Source organism: Chinchilla lanigera, unplaced genomic scaffold (genome assembly GCF_000276665.1).
Source record: "Chinchilla lanigera isolate Chin_1 unplaced genomic scaffold, ChiLan1.0 scaffold00012, whole genome shotgun sequence".
NCBI classification, from domain to species: Eukaryota; Metazoa; Chordata; class Mammalia; order Rodentia; family Chinchillidae; genus Chinchilla; species Chinchilla lanigera.
In genome coordinates, this window is record NW_004955413.1 from 30,517,670 (window position 1) to 30,538,864 (window position 21,195).

General features: G+C 58.2%; 1 protein-coding gene across 2 annotated transcripts in view; it reads right to left on the reverse strand.

The window, feature by feature from the left end:
- Celsr1 (cadherin, EGF LAG seven-pass G-type receptor 1) overlaps positions 1 to 21,195 on the reverse strand; it is a gene marked incomplete at its 5' end in the record, with an annotated part of 105,931 nt that overhangs the window by 62,476 nt on the left and 22,260 nt on the right. For both annotated transcript variants that reach the window (XM_013511387.1, XM_013511386.1), the window contains 1 exon segment: positions 786 to 1,424. In XM_013511387.1, the coding sequence (XP_013366841.1) occupies positions 786 to 1,424 (639 nt within the window).

The following is a 21,195-nucleotide window of genomic DNA, read 5'->3' on the forward strand; positions in this document are numbered from 1 at the left end:
AAGCAACCACTGGCTGCACTGGAAATGATTTATCTTCTCGCTGAGCCAGGACGTGTCCCGGTAAGTGCGGCTTCAGAGGCAGGAGGGTGAGTCACTTTCCACAGCGACAGTGAGGGAGGGAAACGACAGGCAACTGTTTTCAAAACCTGAATGATTAACGGCTCAGCATCATTACCCTGCTCCACTCTGCGCGCTAACCAGCTACACCCAAGCCTGGAATAAAGCGCTCACCCAGCCTGGCGTGGTGGTGCACGCTTGAAGCTGAAGCAGGAGGACCAAGTTCGAGGGCAGCCTGGGCAACTCAGTGAGACCCTGTCTTAGCAAAAGGAGGGTGGAGTGGGGCAAGGACACAGCTCAGTGCCTCCTGGGTCCAATCCCCAGCACGGCAAAACGCAAAAAAAAGTACTTTCTGAAATCGGGGATAAAGTACTTTAATTTTAAAACCACTTCTAATAGCACACGGCCTCTGTCCAGCCAGGTGACCTCAGGTGGGCTCACTGCAGCCTCCCCGCTGAACTCATAAAGCAAGAATTTAAGTCTACAGGGACCAGCAGGAGGCAGCCTTCCCCAGCGCCTGCCAACCGTGAAAAGCACCACTTGCAAGGCGGGCTCAGGGTGCAAAGAGCTGACCCGGCCCTGCACCCTGCCCTTGCCCACGTCCTGGGGGAACGGACAGAGGCGCCCAGGGGAGCTCCGCTCACAGGGGGACCAGGGCCACCCTTGCAGGTGCGGTAAGCACCGGTGCCCTCGGCCAAGCCCCCCCCCCCCCGCAAAGTGACACCTACCCGTGAAGTCCTCCAGGCACTCGCAGGTGTAGCCACCCTCGCGGCTGCGGCAGCGGCCATTGGGGCCGCAGGGGCTGGAGTAGCAGAGGTCGATCTCGGTCTCGCAGTAGTCGCCGGTGAAGCCGGGCGGGCAGCGGCAGCGCAGGCCGGTGATGGGGTGGATGGGCCGGAAGAGCACGGTGGTGGAGCTGATGAAGGGCGCGGAGGAGTCGAACCGCAGCACCGACACGCACTTCATGTAGTTCTCGCAGGGCTCGCGCAGGCAGATGTTGTCGTCGAAGGGCAGCACGCGCTGGGCGGAGATGGTGGTGAGCAGCGTGCGGTTCAGGTAGATCTGCTCCTGCAGGTCCTCGGACGGGAAGAAGCGGCCGCGCACGCCGCCCGGCAGCAGCGCCGAGAAGGTCACGTTCAGGATGTTGGAGCTGACGTCCGTGTCGTTCTGGATGTTGAAGACGAAGATGTCGTCCTTGGCCGTGGACAGCACGGTGGCCACCCCTTCCACGAACAGCGACAGCAGCGGGGAGAGGAACCTCTCCTGAGACATGTTCTCCAGGCGGACGGTGATGCTGTTGGTCAGCATGTCGTCCGTGATGATGGTGACACGCAGGGTGCACAGGGCCGTGACGCTGTGGACGCCGTCTGCGGGCACAAGGACAGCGGGTCACGCGGATGTCCAGGGGAGCCCCGGCTGCTGCCGGACGCACCTCAGGAACAGGCTTGACGCGTCCAGCGAAGGGGAAGCCCGCCTGGGCGCCCTCCCCTGACCGCTTTCCTGCCTCTGACGCCCACCTTGCCCTCTAAGCACAGCACCCTTCTCTTCACGGGGCCGCTTAGGGACCCCACCCCACAGCGACCACCCTGCCTCGGCCCAGGGCTCCCTGCTCAGGGGCCCTCACGTGCCCCTGGCCCCTGCCCGGGAGGCTGCACCTGCCAGGTCTGAGACGAGCCTGCTGCCTTTGCCTCCCCCAGCACAGCCATGCAACCTCCCCACGCCGCCCAACACAGCTCCCTGCCTGTGGCCCCTGCCTGGGCTCCCACCCCAGCTGCTGCAGGGCTGAGCGCCCTACAGGCAAAGACCCACCCACCCCCACCAGGGCCCTGCCCAGGACCCCAGACGCTCTCCTCACTTGTTTCTGGGAAGTGATGGAAAAGTTTGGGGGCCATTTAGAGGATGCTGTCGAGGGAGTGTGGTCCTGACAAGGTACCCCAGGGTGCGCGGAGCCCTGGAAGCAGCAGAAGCTCCGGAGCCTGAGACCATTCCTCTCCAGCACCCAGGGCCACAGCTGCCCCAGGAAGGACCCAAGCCACCTAACTTGGCCACACCACGAGGAGACGTCACCTCTCCGCGGTCGGGTGCTCTGGTGGTCACAGCCAATCTGGGACCCCCTCAGGCCTGGAGTCCCCCATTAGACAGGAAGACGGGCAGGGAAAGAGGCCAAGGGCCGCACCTGAGCTGTGCCGGCTCCGCTGTCACTTCGAGACCAGGCCGGGCACCCAGTGCTCCAGCTCAGCGGCCCTGCAAGGCTGGGCGTGGCGCAGAGAGAGCTGTGTGCACGGCCTCGACTGGGAAGGGCCCCAGTGAAGCCTCAGGCTCCTGGAGCTGGCACAGCCTCCCCAGGTTGCAGGGCAGGAGGCCTCTGGGCTCCTGCCGCCCGGGACACAGGGCAAGCACCACGGGCGGGCGTCACCATGAGGAAGGAGGAAGCGCAAACACGGGGCAAACCGCAAACAGGCACGGCCGCTGCGGTGCCAACCTCTGAGCGTCTGCCCTGTCCTCCCCGGCCACGCGCGCCCAAAGGGGGCATTTATTCCCATCGCCCACCCAAGAGCCGGACCTGCAGCCTCTGCGTCCCACAGTGTGACAGAAGAGGCTGCGGGATTCCGGAAGTTCAGCCTCCTGCCTCCTGGTGGTGCCCGGATGCCACGCTGGGGAGGTCACATGGCAGAGAATGAGGTGCTCTGGCCCAGAGCCCCAGCCCAGCGAGGCCCAAGACCACCGCCGCCTGGCCCTTGGGTGAGGACCCAGTGCTCACACCGCAGGGACGAGCCAGCCGCGAGCCCCACTCAGCGCCTGCCCCAGAGCTGCACCGTCGGACTGTCTCTCCCCCACGGTCCCGGACCGGGAACCTGCAGGACTGGTCCCATCGGGAGGGAGCCGCTCCTGCCACTCAGCGGCCGCTGGGTAAACATTTGTGGGCGGGTGGGGAGGGAACGGGGGAGTGGGGAGGACGGAGGCGCCCAGGGCAGCTTCCCCCCAGCACCGCACAGGCAGCATAGAGACTCGTTTTCCCACGCAAGCTTTTTTTGGGTAGCTGTTTGGTTTTTCTTAGCAAGAGCCCATGACAATAGCACGTGAACTGTCATAAAGCACTTTTTACCCTACAGCATGTTCTGAACTCAGGCGCAAAGGCCACACTGATTCCAAGCTAAGCCCTAGGCTTTCTTGGGTGCACAGGGGACCCCCGCATTAACTTCTCGGGAGACCAGGGACTTCCTGAACCCCAGGTTCCGGCTGCTGATGAATATGGATTTAGCTGTAGTGGGCTGGGGTGGTTTCTGACCCCACTTTCCAGGTACGAGTCCTTTGGGACACAGACCCAGGCAGTCGTCAAGGTCAGCTGACATAACACACGCCGGCCCCATCGACGCTGCACAGGACGGGACAAGGGCGGCCTCCCGCTGTCATGGGGACAGATCTAGATAAGGCGGCATTCGAAGGAAAAACTAACACTTTCACACAAGGCAAACAAACACCTCCCCGAGCCCAGAGCGCTCTTGCCGGTCTCCTGCGCGGCTCGCGGTTCTGTCTGCACCAGTGACCGTGTTTCATCCTCACTTACTTGTTCACTTACAGGTCTGGGGATTGAATCCAGGGTCTCTGTTCTGAGACCCGAGAGGGCTTCCTTCATCCCACAAAGGCAGAGGAGACAGACAGGTGCCTGGCCCGGGCATCGTGAGCGCTGGAAGCTCTGCCTCCTGGGCTGGGCCACATCCCCAGCTGTTTTGTAATTTTTGGTTTTGAGACAGGATCTCACTAAGGTGCGCAGGCTGGGCTCCAACTTTCGATCCTCCTGCCTCAGCCTCCCAGAGCGCTGGGATGACAGCGTTTGACACCATGCTCAGCTGTCAATGGTTTTGTTTTTTAAAATAAACCTTTTACCTCAGAACAGCTTCAGGCTCACAGAAAGTTTGGGAAGAGTGGAGAGTCCCAGGCCGCACACCAGGGTCCGTCGTACGAACACGACTGCACTCGTGTGGGGCGCGGAATGCCGACACTTATCCTTCAAAGCCCACAGCCAGCCGGCTGCCTCAGTCTCTCCCACCGTCCTGCTCCTGCCCAGGATCCCGGGTGACACTGGGCACCACGCTCGGTGTCCACAGACCTGGCAGTTGGAGGAACTCCACTCGGTCTCCAGAGGGACAGGAAGGGGGTCGGTGCTTCCTCCCGACACCTCGCCCTGGGTCTCAGATTCCGCAGGAGCACGGGCAGGCTGAAGCGTAGCCACCTGTGTGCCTGGATGTTGCTGGGGGCCCTGTGGCTTGTGCCCCACCTGCGTTCGGCGGCGGCTCCCACAGCCGGGAGGACGGTGCGGGGCCAGTGGCTCCCGAGGCTCTGAGGGCTCAAAGCCAGGCCAGCACAGCTCCCGCTGGCCTCCTCGGGAAGGAAGAGTCCCCACACTGTCCCCAAGGCGTGAGAAGCAGGCCACACGGACGGCAGGGCAGGGCCCGCGGATGCCCACAGCAGGGCCCTGCTCCGCCCCAGCGCCACCTGCGAGCTTCCAGGTCTCCACAGCTAACCCTCGCCCTTGTGTTAGGACAGGGCAGGCGCGTGGCGGGTGACCATGACTGTGCCCCCGAGGCAATGCCGTCCAGGGACACTGAGGCAGCGCTCACGCCATGTCCTGGCGGCCCCAGCGCAGGGGGAGCAGCATGGAGCTGCAGTTTGAAGACCTAGCGGCAGCTGGCGTGGCCCTGGGGTGGGCAGCGCGGCCAGTGCTGGGTGACTCGGGGGTGACCCAGCGGGCGCGAGGCGGGGAGGCGTGGCGTTTTCAGCAGACGGGACACCTTGTGAAGGCAGGTGACGTCTCCTGGGGCTGCCATGATGGTCTCCACTGAGAGCCTCCAACAGACATTTGGCCTCGTGGTTCTGGGGCCAGGAGCCCAGAGGCCTGGTGTCAGCCAGGCCGGTTCCCACTGAGGGCCCGTGGAGGATCTGGCCGCGCATGGTGTCTCCGGCTGTCCTTGTCATCCCTGGCCTGCAGACGCATCCCTCCCACCTCTGCCGGCACGTCACATGGTGTCCGTGTCTGTGTCCTCCTTAAAAGGACACCGGACACAGACGAGGGTCCAAAGCCAGCTCCATCACCGCGACGCTCGCTTTGACGACTTCTACCAGGGCCCCGCTTCCAGGCAACACCCGATGCTGAGGCTCAGGCGGATGTGAATCTGGGGGCCGCCAATCAGCCCAGGGCAGAGGGAAACGTGGGACGGGGGTGGGGGCAGAGCCACACAGCGGGTGTGTGAGGACCCTGGACTGCTGCTGACCTCAGGGGCTCTTGGCTCTGCAGGGTTACCCAGCCCTTCACAAGCTGGGCAGGACCCTTCAAAGCCAGGGACCATGCTGAAGCAGGACACGGGGCAGGCGTCGCTGAGGCCAGACTGAGGCCAGACGCAGGTGTGACATTTGTCACCTGTCCCCACCGTGTCTGGCTTCCTCTTTTCCGGATAACAAAGGCGGGTCGGAGCCTGCCTCTCCGGGTCTGGGTTCTGTCACAGACTCAAGGTGACAGGAGCTTGCACATGGGGCAAACACTCAGGGCAGGTGGGGTGGGCAAGCTGGTGGGCAAGGCACTGTCTCCCCTTGTCCACCCGCGAGGAGGGGAGGAGCAGGGGGGCACACCCAGCCTGGCCTTTGGCTGCACTCATGGGGTCTGCACAAATCACGTTCCCCTGTGGCCACGCAGGCTGAGAGTGCCAAAGGGGCAGCGGGGCTGTGCCTGGTGCCAGCCGGTACAGAAGGCAGTAGCAACTGCCCTTCACCCACCCCCACCGGTGCCCATCTCCAGCTGGACAGGGGAAGGGGAGGGACCGTCCTGGGCAGCCTCTGCCTTGGGGTCCTGCTCATCCGGACCCTGCTCCACACCTGAAATTTCCACTACGGCTCCACTGCCAGCACAGCCCCACCCTCCCTGGCCAGGCCCAGATCCTCCCTGGCCCAGCACACCCCTCTCACGACCTATTTGGGGGGCACTCACACTTCCACCCCGGGATCCGGGTCATGATTGGCCCTGCCTGGCTGCCCTCAGCTTCTTTCACCTAAGTCGATTCTGGGTGCCCCCACCCCACTCCAGACCCCTCCTCCACCTGTGCCCCCTGTGCCCCATGTCCCCTCAGAAGGGAAGCCAGGGCTCGGCACCAGGTTCCACAGGGATGCCTGGCATTTTCCTGCCAGGGCCTCTGCAGCATCTGGCCTGGGCCCGCCAGCCTTTACAGCCCACTTCAGACACTGCGAAAACACACATTCCGCACCATGGGAAGCATGCCCCGAGGGCGCCCCACAGCTGAGGTTAAGATAACAGCCCCTGCCAAGTGATGGGGTGCAGGCCTGTAATCCCAGCTATTCGGGAGGCTGAGGCAGGAAGATGGCACGTTTGAGTCTTACTTGGGCATCTGAGTGAGAGATCGTCTCAAAATAAAAAATAAACAAGGGCTGGGGCTGCAGCTGTGGCAGAACACTCACCCAGCAAGTGTGAGGCCCTGCACTGCATCCCCGCACAAAAATCAAGATAACGACCCTGCTGGGCTGCTGGAAGGTGCTGGGGACTCCCGACAGGCCCAGGACGGCAGGCCAGCTGCTCATCCCTCCTGCCTCGCGCAGACCAGGGCGGCCAGGGACTGCCCAGAGGCTGCCCCACCCTGAGAACCCAGGAGACAGCCTCGGGCTGAGCCCCCCGCCCTTATCTGCTAAGGGGCTGGGGGACTCGGCACCCCAAGCATTCGGTCGGTGTCTTCAAGGCAAAACTGCCCCTGACAGGCCCCTTCACTGACAACAAAGGATCCTTTCCTCCAAAAGCTAAACACAGAATTCACACAGGACCCAGACTTCCACCCGTACGCGCAACTGGAAAGAACTGAAAATGTGGTCACAAAAACTCGTACACGACGTCCAGAAGCGTCCTTCCTGATAGCCAAGAGGAAGAAACCCAAACGCCCACCCGCGGACGACACCAATCTCCGGAACTGGACAAATTCTTTCGCTTCGTGTGTTAGTTTTTGCCGTCTCTGTGCTTAAAAGGGAAAAGAAAAAAGCTAAAACTGGCTCTTAATTTGTTTCATTTTTTCATGAGATTATTCCAAAGGAGTGAACCATTTCAAAAGGCAGTTTAGGAACGAGTTCCCTAAAACCCAGCTGGCCAGTGAGGTCAGAGCAATGAAGGTTGCTGTGAAGGGCCGGGCAGGGCGGCACTCGCCTGTAATCCCAGCACACTCAGAGGCTGAGGCAGGAGGATCACAAGTTTGAGCCCAGCTGGGGCCATCACTGACTTAGGCAGACTCAGTCAAAATAAAACATAAAAAGGGCCGGGGACGTGACTATGCGGGAAGGCCCTGGGAACTGCAAAACAGAAACAAACGAAAATGAAAAAGCCAGCAGAGCCGGAAAGCTTCCTGCCGGCCTGCCAGCCTTGGAGTTCCCGAAGTCACTCAGCGTGAAAATGCCGAGTTCCTGCTGGGGGAGGCCACCGCCGCGGTCTGTTTATACCCAAAGTGCACGCTGTGGAAGAGCCGTGCACCTGTGGACTTGCCTGCGGTCCCCGGGCCCTGCTGCAGCCCCGCCAGCCACCACAGGCAGCCGGGGGCCACCCGAGAGTCAGTCGCTGCTTTTCTGTTTGCAGCGCTCCTGGACAGTATGTCCGCACCCATCTGCCGAAAAGCAGCATCAGTGTCCCGCAGACTGAACACCGCCTCAGCCAGTGATGGCACACTAGAGTCCAAGGTGGCACTAGGTCTGAGGGGCAGGCAGGGGCCTCAGCTCCAGGGCAGGGTCTCCACGCAGCACCGTGACCTAGGACAGCAACAACCAAACTTGTCCCCGGACACCGTCTGAGCTCTGCACCTCCCCGACCCCGGAAACAACACGAACACCCTGGACCCCTGGAAAGTCCCAGGGATCACAGGAGCCCAGGCAGCAGCTGGGCCTGGGGCTCCTGGCTGTGACTAGACTGCTGCCAGGCTGGCATGGCACCTCCTGGCAGCACCGTCCAGGGTTCCCTGTGCCAGCTGGTCCCCAGGGGTGGTGCTGGCCGGGCCAGCGGGGAGCCATCCAGCGGCACTCTTCCCATCCTCGTCCCAGGAAGCCGGGCCAAGTCCCCCCAGGCAGAGAGTAAACCACAATGTGGACTTAGAGAACAAGTGATTGCTTCATTCTGAGCCGAATGATGCCAGGCTGCGTGGCCCCTGAGCACCTGCCAAGGGACAGCCTTGCGTCCTCCAGCCCCAGACATGTCAACCGGCCACGGCTGGCCCACCAGCGCCACTCTCACTCCTGCTCAGAGCCGACCGCTGCTGGCCAGGCACACGGGAGCCACCAGAAGGCCTGGCCTCCCCCACCAGCCTCCTTGTCGAGACAGGTGCGGAACCGTCCCTCTGAAACCCGCGGGCCCAGGTGGTTGAGGAACTGGGCTTCTTGGAACTCAGAAGGGCAGCAGGGGACGTGGACCTCCTGCCGCAAGGACGGGGCCCAGTCCGACGCTCACTCTCCTGTGGCCAGGCCAGGGAGGCCGCATGACAGCTGGTGACAACCGTCAAGGGGCTCTCTCTTCACTGTGGGTCATGTTTTGTTGCCAAATGAATTTAAAACGTCTATGTTGTGGTTTCCAGGGCCCTTGGAGGGCTCTGCAGCATGCGCCGGGTGCGGCCACACAGGGCGGTGTCATCCTTTGCACCACACAGGTGTGCAGGGGGCGTGGTTTCATTTATTTGAATTATTTCCAAACAATAAAATTTCTCTAAATGAATGGACGATGCTGGACTGGACAGAAGAGGCAGGGCCTCAGCCTCAGCCTGAAGGGAACCTTGTTTCCAAGGCAATCTCAGGAGAAGGGCAGGGTCACCTACTTCTCTGGGATGGACACAAGGAATTTAAAGGTGGATTTAAACAACGGCCACAAATGCACTGACAACTTCCTGCCCACAGGTGAGACCTGGGTGGGACTGGAGAGGCTCCGTGTCACTGCGGGTCCCCCAAATTGGCCTAGAAGGGGCCACGTGGTGTCCACTTGGCTCTCCCGACAGAGGCTGGGCAGTAGGGGTCTCAACACGCAGAGTATTGTGGGAGCTCCTGACCAGGACAGCCTTCACTCACCCCACCTTGGGGCCCAGAGACGCAAGACCAGGGCCTAGGATCCCACCAGGCCAAGCAGGCACAGCAGCTGAGGCCGTGCCAGCGACGCAGTCGCAGGTGACAGCAAGGGCATTATTCAGGAGATCAGGCAGCTAGAGTTCACTAGCTCCTCCGGGTGACCTGCCTGGCCTCTGATATTTGCCTGTCATTCCATTCAAGTCACCCTGAACCTCATACATAGAAACGGGCCACCCTGCTGTGGCCCAACTGCAGGACGGGCTGGTGCTTCATGCCACAGTTGGGGGCAGCTATTGTGCAAGTGCCCCCTGGAGGCAGGGGGGACCGAGGAAAACTCAAGCACAGAAACTGGGGAGGAGGAAGGTATCTGGGGTGCCGGGGACCCCCAGTGAGATGGGGATCAACAGCTTCCCACTGAGTCTTAGATCCTTGTGTGAAGGAGGGACAGCCCCACTCTGCCCCCCACCTCCTCTGTGACCTTGAGCAAGCTACGTGAACTACTCCATGCCTCAGTTTCCTCCTAGGTAGATGGAGATTAGCAGCTTCCTACAGCCTGGGAGGATGGCAGAGCCGCATCCAGCCTTGCCACTTGTTATCTATTATCTCATTGCGCTCCTCCAGCAGTCCAGTGTGGCGACCAGAGGTGCTCTGCCGGCACAATGGTGAGAGTCAGGGGGTTCAGGGGGCTCAGAGCTGCGCCTGAGACACACAGCCGTCGAGGATACAGGCTGTGATGTTACTGCCCGGGGCAGTGAGGCTGGCAGCCACCAAATGCCTATTTGGCTCTTTTATATCCACACTTTCCGGGCACAGAATAATTATTAACTGCATGGCTTAATGAGGACAGGGAGCCGTGCAGCTAATACCACTCGTTTGCACCTACTTACGAGCAAAGGTGTGACAGCAAAGGCACCGGCACCCGCACCATCAGAGCCTGCAGCCCGTCCCAGAGGAGTGGGTGTGATGTCCACTGCTCCAGGCACAGGGTGCTTGGCACTCAGGCCACCTGCAGGAAGGGACACCCAGGGCCCTCAGGCCAGATGGCCAGGAAGGGGAAGCTGGAAGGGCACTGCCAGGGAGGCCTGCTGCAGAGGTGGACCCTATAAACGTGGTCTGCACAGCTCCCAGCAGGGTCTGCAAACCAGCCTCCTCCCTGGATAAAGGGGGCAGCGTCTGTGCCCCTGGGGACATGGAAGGGCCACCCCCCTCTTGGGACCCAAGGTCTCCCCACTTAGGAACCGCGAGGTACTCCCAGAGCCCCGAGACCTCTCTTGAGAGGCGAACACCACTGAGAGCCCTAGGAGTCCCCCCACCCCTTCGGGACAGCCCCAGAATCGCTCAGGGACAGCTGCTCCTCACCTAAACACTCCTCGGAGTCCTCACAGCCATCAGAGGGTGACACTCACAGAGATACCACCCCGGGCGCTGAGGGAGACCCCGCTGCTGCCCGGGAGCCAAATACCTGCTCTGCCCCCCTCCACCGGTGGGGGACACCACCCAGTGAGGGACACGGACCACCCTGCTCCTTCCGGGGACCCTCCCTCCAGTTCAGCGCCAAGCTGGGAGCAGATCAAATATTGGCCCCCGCGACGTCTATTAATTTGCAACTTGCACAGGGACCCTGGAGCAGTGAGAGGCAAGGATTTTTTTTTTCTCCAGTTAAATATTTGCTAAGAGAATTCCAGTCCTAAATTTCAAGAGACCGATTTAGCATGACATTAGAGGAGGGAGACAAAGTAGTTTCAGATTATTCACTAACTAGAGGTTCTCGCAGAGCAAGTGAGAGGAAAATGGCAGGGCCCCCAGGCACACCCTCCGGCGGGCGAGCAGGGAACCTGTGAGTTCTGCACCCTCTTTTGTCTTCGTTACCGCTCAAGCGCTTGCTGTGGCTGAGCATTTTAATCCACGCCTCTCCCCACCTCCAGATGGTGGAATTAGTTTCCCCGCATTCAAAGACAGACAAAACCCCTTTCCACCTCGCGCTGGTCCCGCCGATCTCGAGGCGGCTCCGTGTCACACGGGCCCCTTGGTTCCAATTCCCAGGCCTTTGTTAGTACCCCGCTCCCTTCTCAGACTAATGAGCGGCCGGCGCTGGGGTCGAGCCAGGATTCTCGGGCCTGAGGCTGCTCCGGGCCACCCCACCACTGGCGGCCTCGCTGGCTCCCCATCAAGGGGCCTGCGGAGAAGGGAGTGCAGCAAGCGGAGCTGGAACCGTCTGGTGGTTGCCACGTCGCCGGCCCAGCACACCTGACGCTGCGTGGCTCCGAGCCGCGTCTCCAAGCCAGCTCCACTCTGCGTCCACCCACTGGGCACTGGGCACACACGGCACCCTCAGAACCCATGTCCCAACAGTCCAGGCCCAGTGTGGGGAGCGGCAGGCGCCCACCTTCCACCGAGGGCTGTTTCTGGTAAGCACTTCCGAGTCCCTCATTTTGCTCTGACAATGACACTTCCCAAGGCCACTCAGAATGAGCAATCACATTGCAGGTGCCACTCAGAGTCACACGCGGGACGCAGTTCACACACAGTGGTCTTCAAGACACAGGGGCCACGCGCCCACCCTGCCTCCAGCTCTATCCCTCTGTCCGTCTGTCCCCCCGGCTCCAGGGCCTCTCCACCTCACACACTTTAACTGAGCACCTATTTACCGTCACGCGGGGGCCACGGGGTGGCGGCTCCCCAGTGTGTGTGTGTGTGTGTGTGTGTGTGTCCCCTCGGTGATACACACGCCACATCCTCACACTACCTCATGCGCACGCTCACACTCGGCCCCTTACCCGTCACACCTGCACACTCTCGCCACACCCACACGCCCGAGGGTCCCACAGCCCCACATTCCTCCCGTGGTGCCTCGAGCACGGGTCGGAGCAGAGGGAGATTACCCTAATATCAAATATCCTGTTATTAAGTGATTAAGGGATGACTTAGGAGTAACAAATTGGATTTCCCTCCCTGAGCACCCCAAGGGTCCTGAAAAGGCCGCGGAGGTTTTTGAGGTAATTACGGCCCCTGACTGCACGCACAATTCATTCATAATTAAAAACTGGGCGGTGCACCGTCTTTCTAAAGATTCTAATCTGCAATCTAAACTCAAAGGAACTCTAATTAAAAGTGTCGTCACTCATTAATTCAACAAATACTTGCAGCCTTCTATGTGCCAGGCGGAGATCTCAGGATGCCAAGTGGAAAAACCACAGTCTCCCCTCAAGCTGTCCTCGGCCTGGCAGGGGGACAGACAGGCCCGGAGGCTGCGGGGTGCGGGAGGGGGGTGGGGATCCAAGTGTGGGGGAGGGGCCCGCGGGCTGGTGGCAGGTGTGGGGTTGGAGCCCCAGAGCGGGGCCACAGCTGGGTGAAGGTATGGTCAGCTGGGACAGAATCTGCCCCGTTCCCTCAAACCCCGAGACAATGGGAGCTGTGGGTTTCCCCAGATAGCACCGCAGCCCTAGCACACGTCACGCCCTGGGGAAGGGCGGGGGGTGAGAGTCTCACTGGGGAGCCCGGGGAACATGGCTGCCGCAGCTCCTCTGTACGACCCAGGAAGCGGCCTGCGGGCCAGTGAAGCACATGTGCCACAGGCTGTGGCTGCATTGTGCACCCGTGTCTGTGTGCACCAGGAGTCCTGTGCATGTGTGCACACATGTGCCTCAGCGGGGCACTTGTGCATGTACACGCATGTGCTCATATGTATGTGAAGGCCGGGGGTCTTGCGCATGTAAACGCACGCACACGTGTGTGAGCTGGGGAGCTGTTTGGCGGGAAGATGGCTTGAGCCCCACGCCAGGCTCAGGACGTGGTGCAGGCCCCGGAGAAGCCGGCGTCCCCACACGGGCTCGGCCAAAGGGCACAGGAGGAGGAATGCCCCGGCCGGCTCCGTGACAGGAACCTTCCGGAAGGAGCGCTCTGCCGAACAGCGGGGACCACACCTGTGCTGCGGGGTCCCGAGGGAGGAAGGGCCACGTCATCCGGTCCCCAGGGCGCCACACCCCGGAGCTCGAGGCCCCCGCCTGCTGGCCCGGAGGACTGACCTCGGGAATCCACTTCCTCCACAGGGTGCGGTTCTCGCAGCTTGTGCCAGTCTTGGGGATGCAGGGCCATTGCCACTATTCCTCGGGTGCCAACAGCCCCAAAGGATGACCAGTGATTACTTGGGGCCCATCTGTCCTGCGTTTGATCTCAGCTCCGCTTTCCCACGCTCTGCTCCGGGGGAGGGCAACCTGCAGTCCTCAGGCCGGGGGAACAGGCGCCTGCCAACCACAGGGCAGCCACTGCCTGGGACCCAAGAGCACTGGGCCCAGACCGCACCTGACTCTTGATGCGGGATGGGCTCAGCCCATGCTCTGCCAAAAAAGCACTTCCCTTCTTTTGTTGTAGCCCCCAGTCTCCAAGCACAATGAGCCACAGGGCCAAGAGCACTGCCCAGCCTGCTCACGGGTCAAGGCAGTCCCACCCAGCGGTCCCAGGCCCCTCCCTGCAGTGAGAGCCCCTGCCCTGCCCACCGCGCTGGCCGGGGCACTGAGTGAGCAGCTCGCCCAGAGCCAACCTCCACAGAGGACCAGGGTCCACCGGTGCGGCCACCGGTCCCTCCGCTGGAGACGCCCACAGACTCACCATGTGCTCCACTCTATTTCACACCTGAGCCAACGGCGTGGGAGGGGCTTCCAGGGCCGCTCGGAGAGACTGTTGAGCAGGGAGGAACCGGGGCTCCCCGACACCCCGTCTGCAGCGGCCACGATTACGGAAAGGAGGAAACTGTCCCTGGGGGAGATGCGCCGCTGTGAGCCGGCATCTCCCTTGGCCCATCTGCAGGCTGGGAAAGGAGGGGATGCTTTAAGACAACAGGAAGACCTGCAAAAGCGAGCGTCTGCACCACCATCCTCAGACACAGGAGCTTGCGGCAGGCAGCCGCGCTCAGGAGCAGCCGGCAACAGCCCCAAGCACTGCATGGGATCCTCGCAACGTCCAGCCAGCGGGGCTCACTCCCTGGCTTCCTTGGCCAGATGGTACTTGAACAATGGGACAAGATGCAAACCCATGCCTGTCCGGGGCTCCGGGCCCATGTGCTGCCCGCTACACCCCACAGCCTCACTGTCCCCGATAAGTTCCACAGGGCTGCAGTCAAGACACATATACGGGCGGGGAGGGGGCATCAGCTCTGCCAAAAGCGACACCCGCAGACTCCCAAGGCACCCGTCCTCCCCTCACACACCCTGGGTGTCCAGGCCCAGACCCTTCTCTGATGCATGGGGCTGTCCTCTGCTTGTAGGGTGTGGACCAGCACCCCCTGCCTGCAGCCCCATCGAGTGATGGCCAGAAGGTCCCCAGCCACTGCCACCACCTCCAGGGACAAAGTCACCCCGTGTGAGAACCACTATGCTAAAGAAACCTGGCCCAAGTTTTTTTTTTTTTTTTTTTTTTTTTGCTTTTGCTTTTCTCATAAACCAGGAAAAAGGAAAAAATATGAAAAGTCACTCTGCTGTTTTTAATATTTACAGGCAAGCTGTCCAAGCCGCGCTCTGTGTCTCACTGGCACCAGGCAGCCCCTGAGGGAAAATGTCGTGGAGGAGGATGGGACGGCCAGATGCTGCGATCCACAGTGGCCCACACCACCCAAGTGCACCCCAGGGCGCCCCCAGGCTCCGGGCCGACACGCATGGGGGACCCTCTGCAGTCACCCTCCAGGAATGAAGCCGTGCGCACAACACGCACTGCTGGCCGGGCTTCCAGCAGAGCCTCCGCTTCCCAGTAAGAAAGTCTTCATACGGTGTGGGCTGCTGAGGCCTCGGGTACACATCTGCACACCGACACCAGCTGACAGGGAGCGGGCCCACGGGCACTCAGAATTCCATCCCGTTTGGATCTGCGGCTCGTCTCCCTGGCCTTGCTGCAACCCGGATGAAAATCACCTCTGCATTTCTCCACTCCATAAAAACTTATCCTTTTGTTTTAAAAACTGGTAGCAACTGCGTGTGATGGTGCACACTGGAATCCCAGTACTCTGGGAGGCTGAGGCAGGAGGATTACACATTGGAGCCCAGCCTGAGCAACTTTGTAACTTAGGGAGACCCTGTCTCAAAGTAAGAAATAAACAAACGTTGGGGGATGTAGCTCAGTGTGAAGGTCCTGGATTCAATCCCCAGTACAGTACAAAAACAAACAAATACATAAATTCAGTACTTTGTATTGCTTCGACCTGGATATATTTTCTTCCAGTTTAGAAATGGGTCCTTGGTAATGGGACAGAGATTTAAAAAGAGGTGGAAGGGGGGCATGGAAAACACCTCAAATTCCAGGCGAGCACAGCGTGCTGGAGGAGAGACGACACCTCGTCCTCCCTCCACACGGCTGCTGAGCACCATCCTCTTCCCCTCTGTGTATGTCGGCACGCCGGGCAGGGGTGGGGTCACCTCCTGACAGTGGGGCACGCAGGTGACTGCAGAAGCCAGCAGGGCCACCCCTCGGTGCAGCTCTCCACACCTTGGGCAGGTGCACGGTGCCCTCCGTGGGGGGATGCGCCGTGTGGACCACACGCCTGCTGGTGGACACCGGTCCTCCGGCTTTCTTGTGAGTCAGACCCCAGGCTGTCCAGGGAGGAGGCACAGAGGAAGCAGGGAGCAGCCCCGGTCCCTGAGCTCTCCCCTGGGTCTTGTGGAGACCACCTGGTCTGGGAGTGAGGGGGCTTACAGGCGAGACCCCTGCAGGGCATCAGTGCCAGGGAGGCGACACTCAGGGACTCCTTAAGAAAAGACGAGATCTACTTCCCCAGCCAGAGGCTCTGTGTGTCTGGCGTGCCAACCACAGTGGGCTCTCCCAGGGCGGGGGCAGGACGGGTAACGAGTTACAAATCACAGTCAGAGGGAGATCTCAGCCCAGCAGCCAAGTCCTGAAGGGCACCCTGGGCAGAGGCCAGGCCGTGCCGGCTGCCATGGCAACCCAGGGCAACTATGCAACTCACTGTACAGCGTGCCCACAGCATTAGCAAGTGCCGGCAAGGACAGACTCCGGCGTCTGCTGTGAGACACCAAAGACAACTGCCACGGCTTTAACTCTGCAGCCCTTCCCGCCCTCAATCCCTGACCGTTCAAAAGGAGACACAGGCCACGTCGTGTTAACTGTGGGCGTTGCCCAGGTCTGCCCAGCAGCAGGGGCTCTGATGCCGCCCGCGAGGCCCTCCTCATGGCATCGGGAGAACAGAAGCTCCCACTGGGCTGGAGAAAGCTCCCAAGGCCATGTGTGTTGGGCCTTGTCCTCCCTATGGAGGACCGTGACCCCAGATCCCTAATACCTCTGGCACCTGCCAGAACCCAACACAAATCTCTCCAGGGAGTGACAGTGACATCTAAGCCCTCACGTTATTCCTACAATTATGAGAATGCAATCAGGACCTAGGAAATAACCAGGCACATAAGGAGACAAGACGACCTGAGTGACAATCAGCAGACACGGGAGACAGCAGGAAACGGACCTCAGAAGGGTAACACGCTGCTGCTGTGAGAACTGCTGTGCTCCCAAGTCCCCCAAAAGTCAAAGGCTGGCTTCCGAGTTTCATGAGAGACCCAGTAGCCATAGCACAGAACACAGCAGATCAGAAAGAGGACCAAAAGGAAATTCTAGAACTGGATCGCAGGAACCAAAATGCAAAACGTAACAGATGAGTTTCAGAACACATTAGCCTCACCAGATAAGTACACTGGAGTGGGGTTAAAAGAGCCCATCCACAGCGAAGCACAGACGTGACTCTTCCCCCTTGGAATCAGCTCCGTGGTTCCATCAACTACTCCCTGTCACCTGGTGACTGCACTTTGACACTGAGCCCGTTACACCCTCCTTCCCTCAACCATGACAGCTCCGTGACAAGCCTGGTGCCCAGCCGGCCACCGTCCTCCTCCTGACTCCTCCTCGAGGCTGGCTTCGCTGGTCTTCCCTGACTTCACTGATATATAAACGCTATGATTAGCTCCTTGATTTTCTTTTCCGATTTCCCCTAAAAGTCCTGTGGGTTTTGATTATATATACCAATCTGGGGAGAAATGACATCTTTACATGACTGAGTCTTCTAACCATGAACATGTATGTATGTATGTTTGTATGTGTGTAATTCTCCCTTTATCTGGGTCTTCTTGAATTTCCCTCAATCACATTTTATGGTTTTTTGCACATCTTTCATTAGAGTCAGGCCTGGTTATTTGATCTTTTATGGTATAATAAATAAAATACTTCATTTTATTTTCCATTCACTGCCAGTAAGCACAAACGTATTTGATTTTATGTAATAACTAAGTATCTAAAATCCCACTGAACTCACTCATCCTTGGCGTCACTTCTGTGCCTACGCTTTGGGACTTTCTTCAAACGCTACATCGTCTGTGAAGAATATCAGTGTTAGTTCATCCTCTCTAATTTCAACCTAATGTTTGTAACTTCTTTCTCTTTGTCTTACTGCGTTGGTAAGACTTCCATTACACTATTGTATACCTCGGGTTTAACATAAAATCTGGTCAACAATAAAAGCTAAATGAACATTAAGTGAGATATGAATCCTTCACATGTTTGCAAGGTGCCAGGAATGAGCTCATCATTACCAACAGCAGCGTCACATCAGACTCTGGGTACCATCTCCCAATGGCAGAGCCTAATCCTCTTGCTGCAGTGAGCAACACCCAAGGTGGGAAAAGCCCCTGACTACGAAATAAGAGAAGACACCAAAGGAGAAATAAAATAACAGAAAGAAAGGAATCAAACCCACATGATTTGGAGTCAGTGGAGCAGCAGTCCTGGAGAACTCAGTTGGGAAATTATATTAACCTAAGAGAGCTTGGTGAGGTGGCCGGCTGTAAAACCACCAGACAGGACATCAGTGCCTGTCAACACCCCCAAGAGCTAGCCGGGAAATGTAACGTGCAGTAATAAAATCAGCAGCACACAGAATCCCTCCACAACAGCAGTAAGACCCAGACAATCCCTACAAGGGACCCTAACATGAAATCTAGATCTGCAGAGTGTGATTAACTTTACTAACATACATAAAACACGACATTAAGAAGATACTCTACGTGATCAGAGAAACTTCCCTAGTAACATACTATAGAAACGATCCCTGAGAGTATAGCCTTGACATTAAGAAGCAGCAGACCCTGCCTTTGAAGAGAAAAGCAATGGGACGCCTGTGGAGAGATGTCACTCCTTCCCAAAGTAAGCTACAATGGTTCTTGCGCCTGCTGGGACAAATCACCACAAACTGGGTGGTTAGAACAATGAGAAGTTACGCTGAAGTTGTACAAGTTAAAAATCCAAAAACAGGGTATTAGCAGGGCTGGTTCATCTCAGGGTCTGAGTGAGAATCTCTCCCAGCTTCTGGGGGTGGCTGGCAACCCTTGGCATGCATCCAGTTGGGGGTGCCTCACCCTAACCTCAGCCCACCTTCACACACCCTGGCCACTACTCTCTCTGCACCTGCTCATCTCTTCTCTTCAAAGGACTTGCTACTGGGGTTACAGCCACCCTAATTGGGGACAATCTCATCTCCAGATCCTTACCTTACATGTATCTGCAAAGACCTCTTTTTTTTTCCAAGTAAGATCCCATTTACAGGTTCTGGGGAGACATCTTTCTGGGGGGCACTGCTTAACCCCTTACACCAAATAATCCATAAACACAATATCATTCCCATCAGAATTCCTACACGATTTCCTTTCTGATTTCAGCTGACCTTTGTAACGCATTTATTACTCAGAACCATGGTCACACAGGAGAGCGTAGCCACCGGAACAGCCCAAGGGGACTATGGCAAAGCGCTCCAATAGCTTTCGGAATGTGCTAGAGAGCCTGGTGGTGGGGGACAGGGACAGGACAGGTGTCCTTTCTTCCCTGGCTGTGGAATGCAGTTTGTGATAAAGGTGTCATTTCCGGGGGCGGGGGGCAGGAAGACTTCAAATAAAAGAGATTGAGAAAGTGGGTAAACTGAAGCTTCGTCTCACACCATCACCCTCAAATCAACAAACTAAAGAGCAGCATACAAGGGAGATGAGGCTATACAGACGTTAAAATAAGGCATGAGAGAGGCTGTCACTCCTGGATTCAGGAAAGCTGAACCCCAAACGAGATAACGCCAAGGACATCAGGCAGAATGAAAGCAGATGACCCCAGAAGAAAGGAAGGATGAGACAGACAGGAGTGCAGCAAGGAGCCGGCTACTTTTTATCCATCTGATCAGCAACGATTTCAGACAATGAAGCCTCAAGCTTGAAGGAAACAGAGTAATCTCCTTCCTTGCTGTGGCAAGAGCACCAGTGGAGCATCACTTTTAGCAGACTCTGGTGATCGGAGGCAGCCTTAAACCCGACACAGCCCCTGATGGGGAAGCACACTTCTTAGAGTCACTGCCGAAAAACCCCGGTTACCCAAGACCTTTGTCCCCAGGATAGTCGCCACTCCGCTACCACAGCAAACAAGGGGACACAACCTAAACCTGCACCAGTCCCTGACCACGAAGGACACTTGTCAGTAACGGTTGCACTGCTGTCTGTGAGCTCCTGGTCCATTCCCAGTATCCTCTGCTTTCACCTCTGACAACCCCAGAGCCAGGTGCCAACACCCCTGCCAGATGCTGGCCCGGGTCAGCTCCCTCGAGACCCTCCCAACCTGCAGGGCCAGAAACCCTTCCCCACCAGGGCCGTCCTCCCCTCTGAAAACCCGAACCTATGCCTCTTCCTTGCTTCCAAAGAGGCCAGGACTCAGGAGTGAGTATGGTCACCACAGCGGACCCCAGTCCCGGCCCAGGGCTCAGGAGCGACCTCTCCCACCGTCCCTGCCTGTCTTCCCCACAGGAGATGACCTTTTATACAGAACTGCTGATGGCCCCCTTCCCCCAGGGCCCCAGATTACATTTACAGTGGTGGCGGTAACCATGGAAACTGGCCGCCTGTTGCAAGCAGCGGATGGTTGATGGGTAACCAGGGGACAATGACAACGCCTCAGAGCTTATTCAGATGACCTGGGCGGGCTGAAAGAGAGAGGGCACACAAAGGCCACTGGCAAAATGACGTGGGCTAGGGGCTTCCAAAGGGGCGTAAATGACACCCATAACTTGTCACAAAAGAACAGAGGCTTACGCTGGCCCACACCTGCGCTGTGTGATCTTCTGGGGAGTTTACAACAATGACTCAGGAGGCCTCTAGCAGCATTACTTTTCTTAAAGTGCACTTTATAACAATGATGGGGCCTGTGTTCCAGCCACTTGAGGACCCGCAAGTGCAGTCTCAGAATGATACTCAGCAACGTATCCTCCTGCCCTGGCTTGTGGAAGTGGGTGGAAACTGGACTGGCAGCTAGCACCTGGCTGTCACATCACGTCACCATTAGCACAAGGACCCCGCTACACGGCAGCCTGGCCTGGCAGGTGCTGTTTGCTCAGGTGCCATATGTTTGAAAAATCCTAAGACTCCTCCGATGGCAAAACTGAAATGTTATTTTTTAAGTCGAACATCACACCCTCTGATATTTAAACATACTGGATGAGGAATAACTAAACGCATTTTTCCGAGAACACAGAACTCCCCGCAAGCAGAATTTCCAAATAATTTAAATTCCCTCTAGCACAGCCAAGGGCTGCTTACACTTGCTGAGAAGATAAGGGAAAATCAGGGAGTCATAGGGGAGACCTGTGGGGTCACAGCGGTGTGTGCTTGCCTTATTCTGAATGAACAGAGGAAAAATGGCACAATTTTTACCAACTACTCCAAAATCTGCCCCAGAGAAAATGGGATATTTTACTGGAGTGGGTGATGGAAATCAAGTAGTGACAAAGGTTCCTGAACCCCAGGCTTTGCAAAATTGCACCATCCCAGAAAATCAGGGTTCCCAGATGTTGGGTGACAAGGCTGTGATCACCAGACAAGTGACATCTGAACCCCGTGATAACATTCTCACTATCTCTGTCCTCACGACTTTAAATACAGAACGACACGGGGCAAAATCAGGGCCAAGGCGTGCTTTAAAGAGTGTGTGCTCCCTAACAGGCAGTACAGGTGACGCATCATTAATCTGGAAACTCAA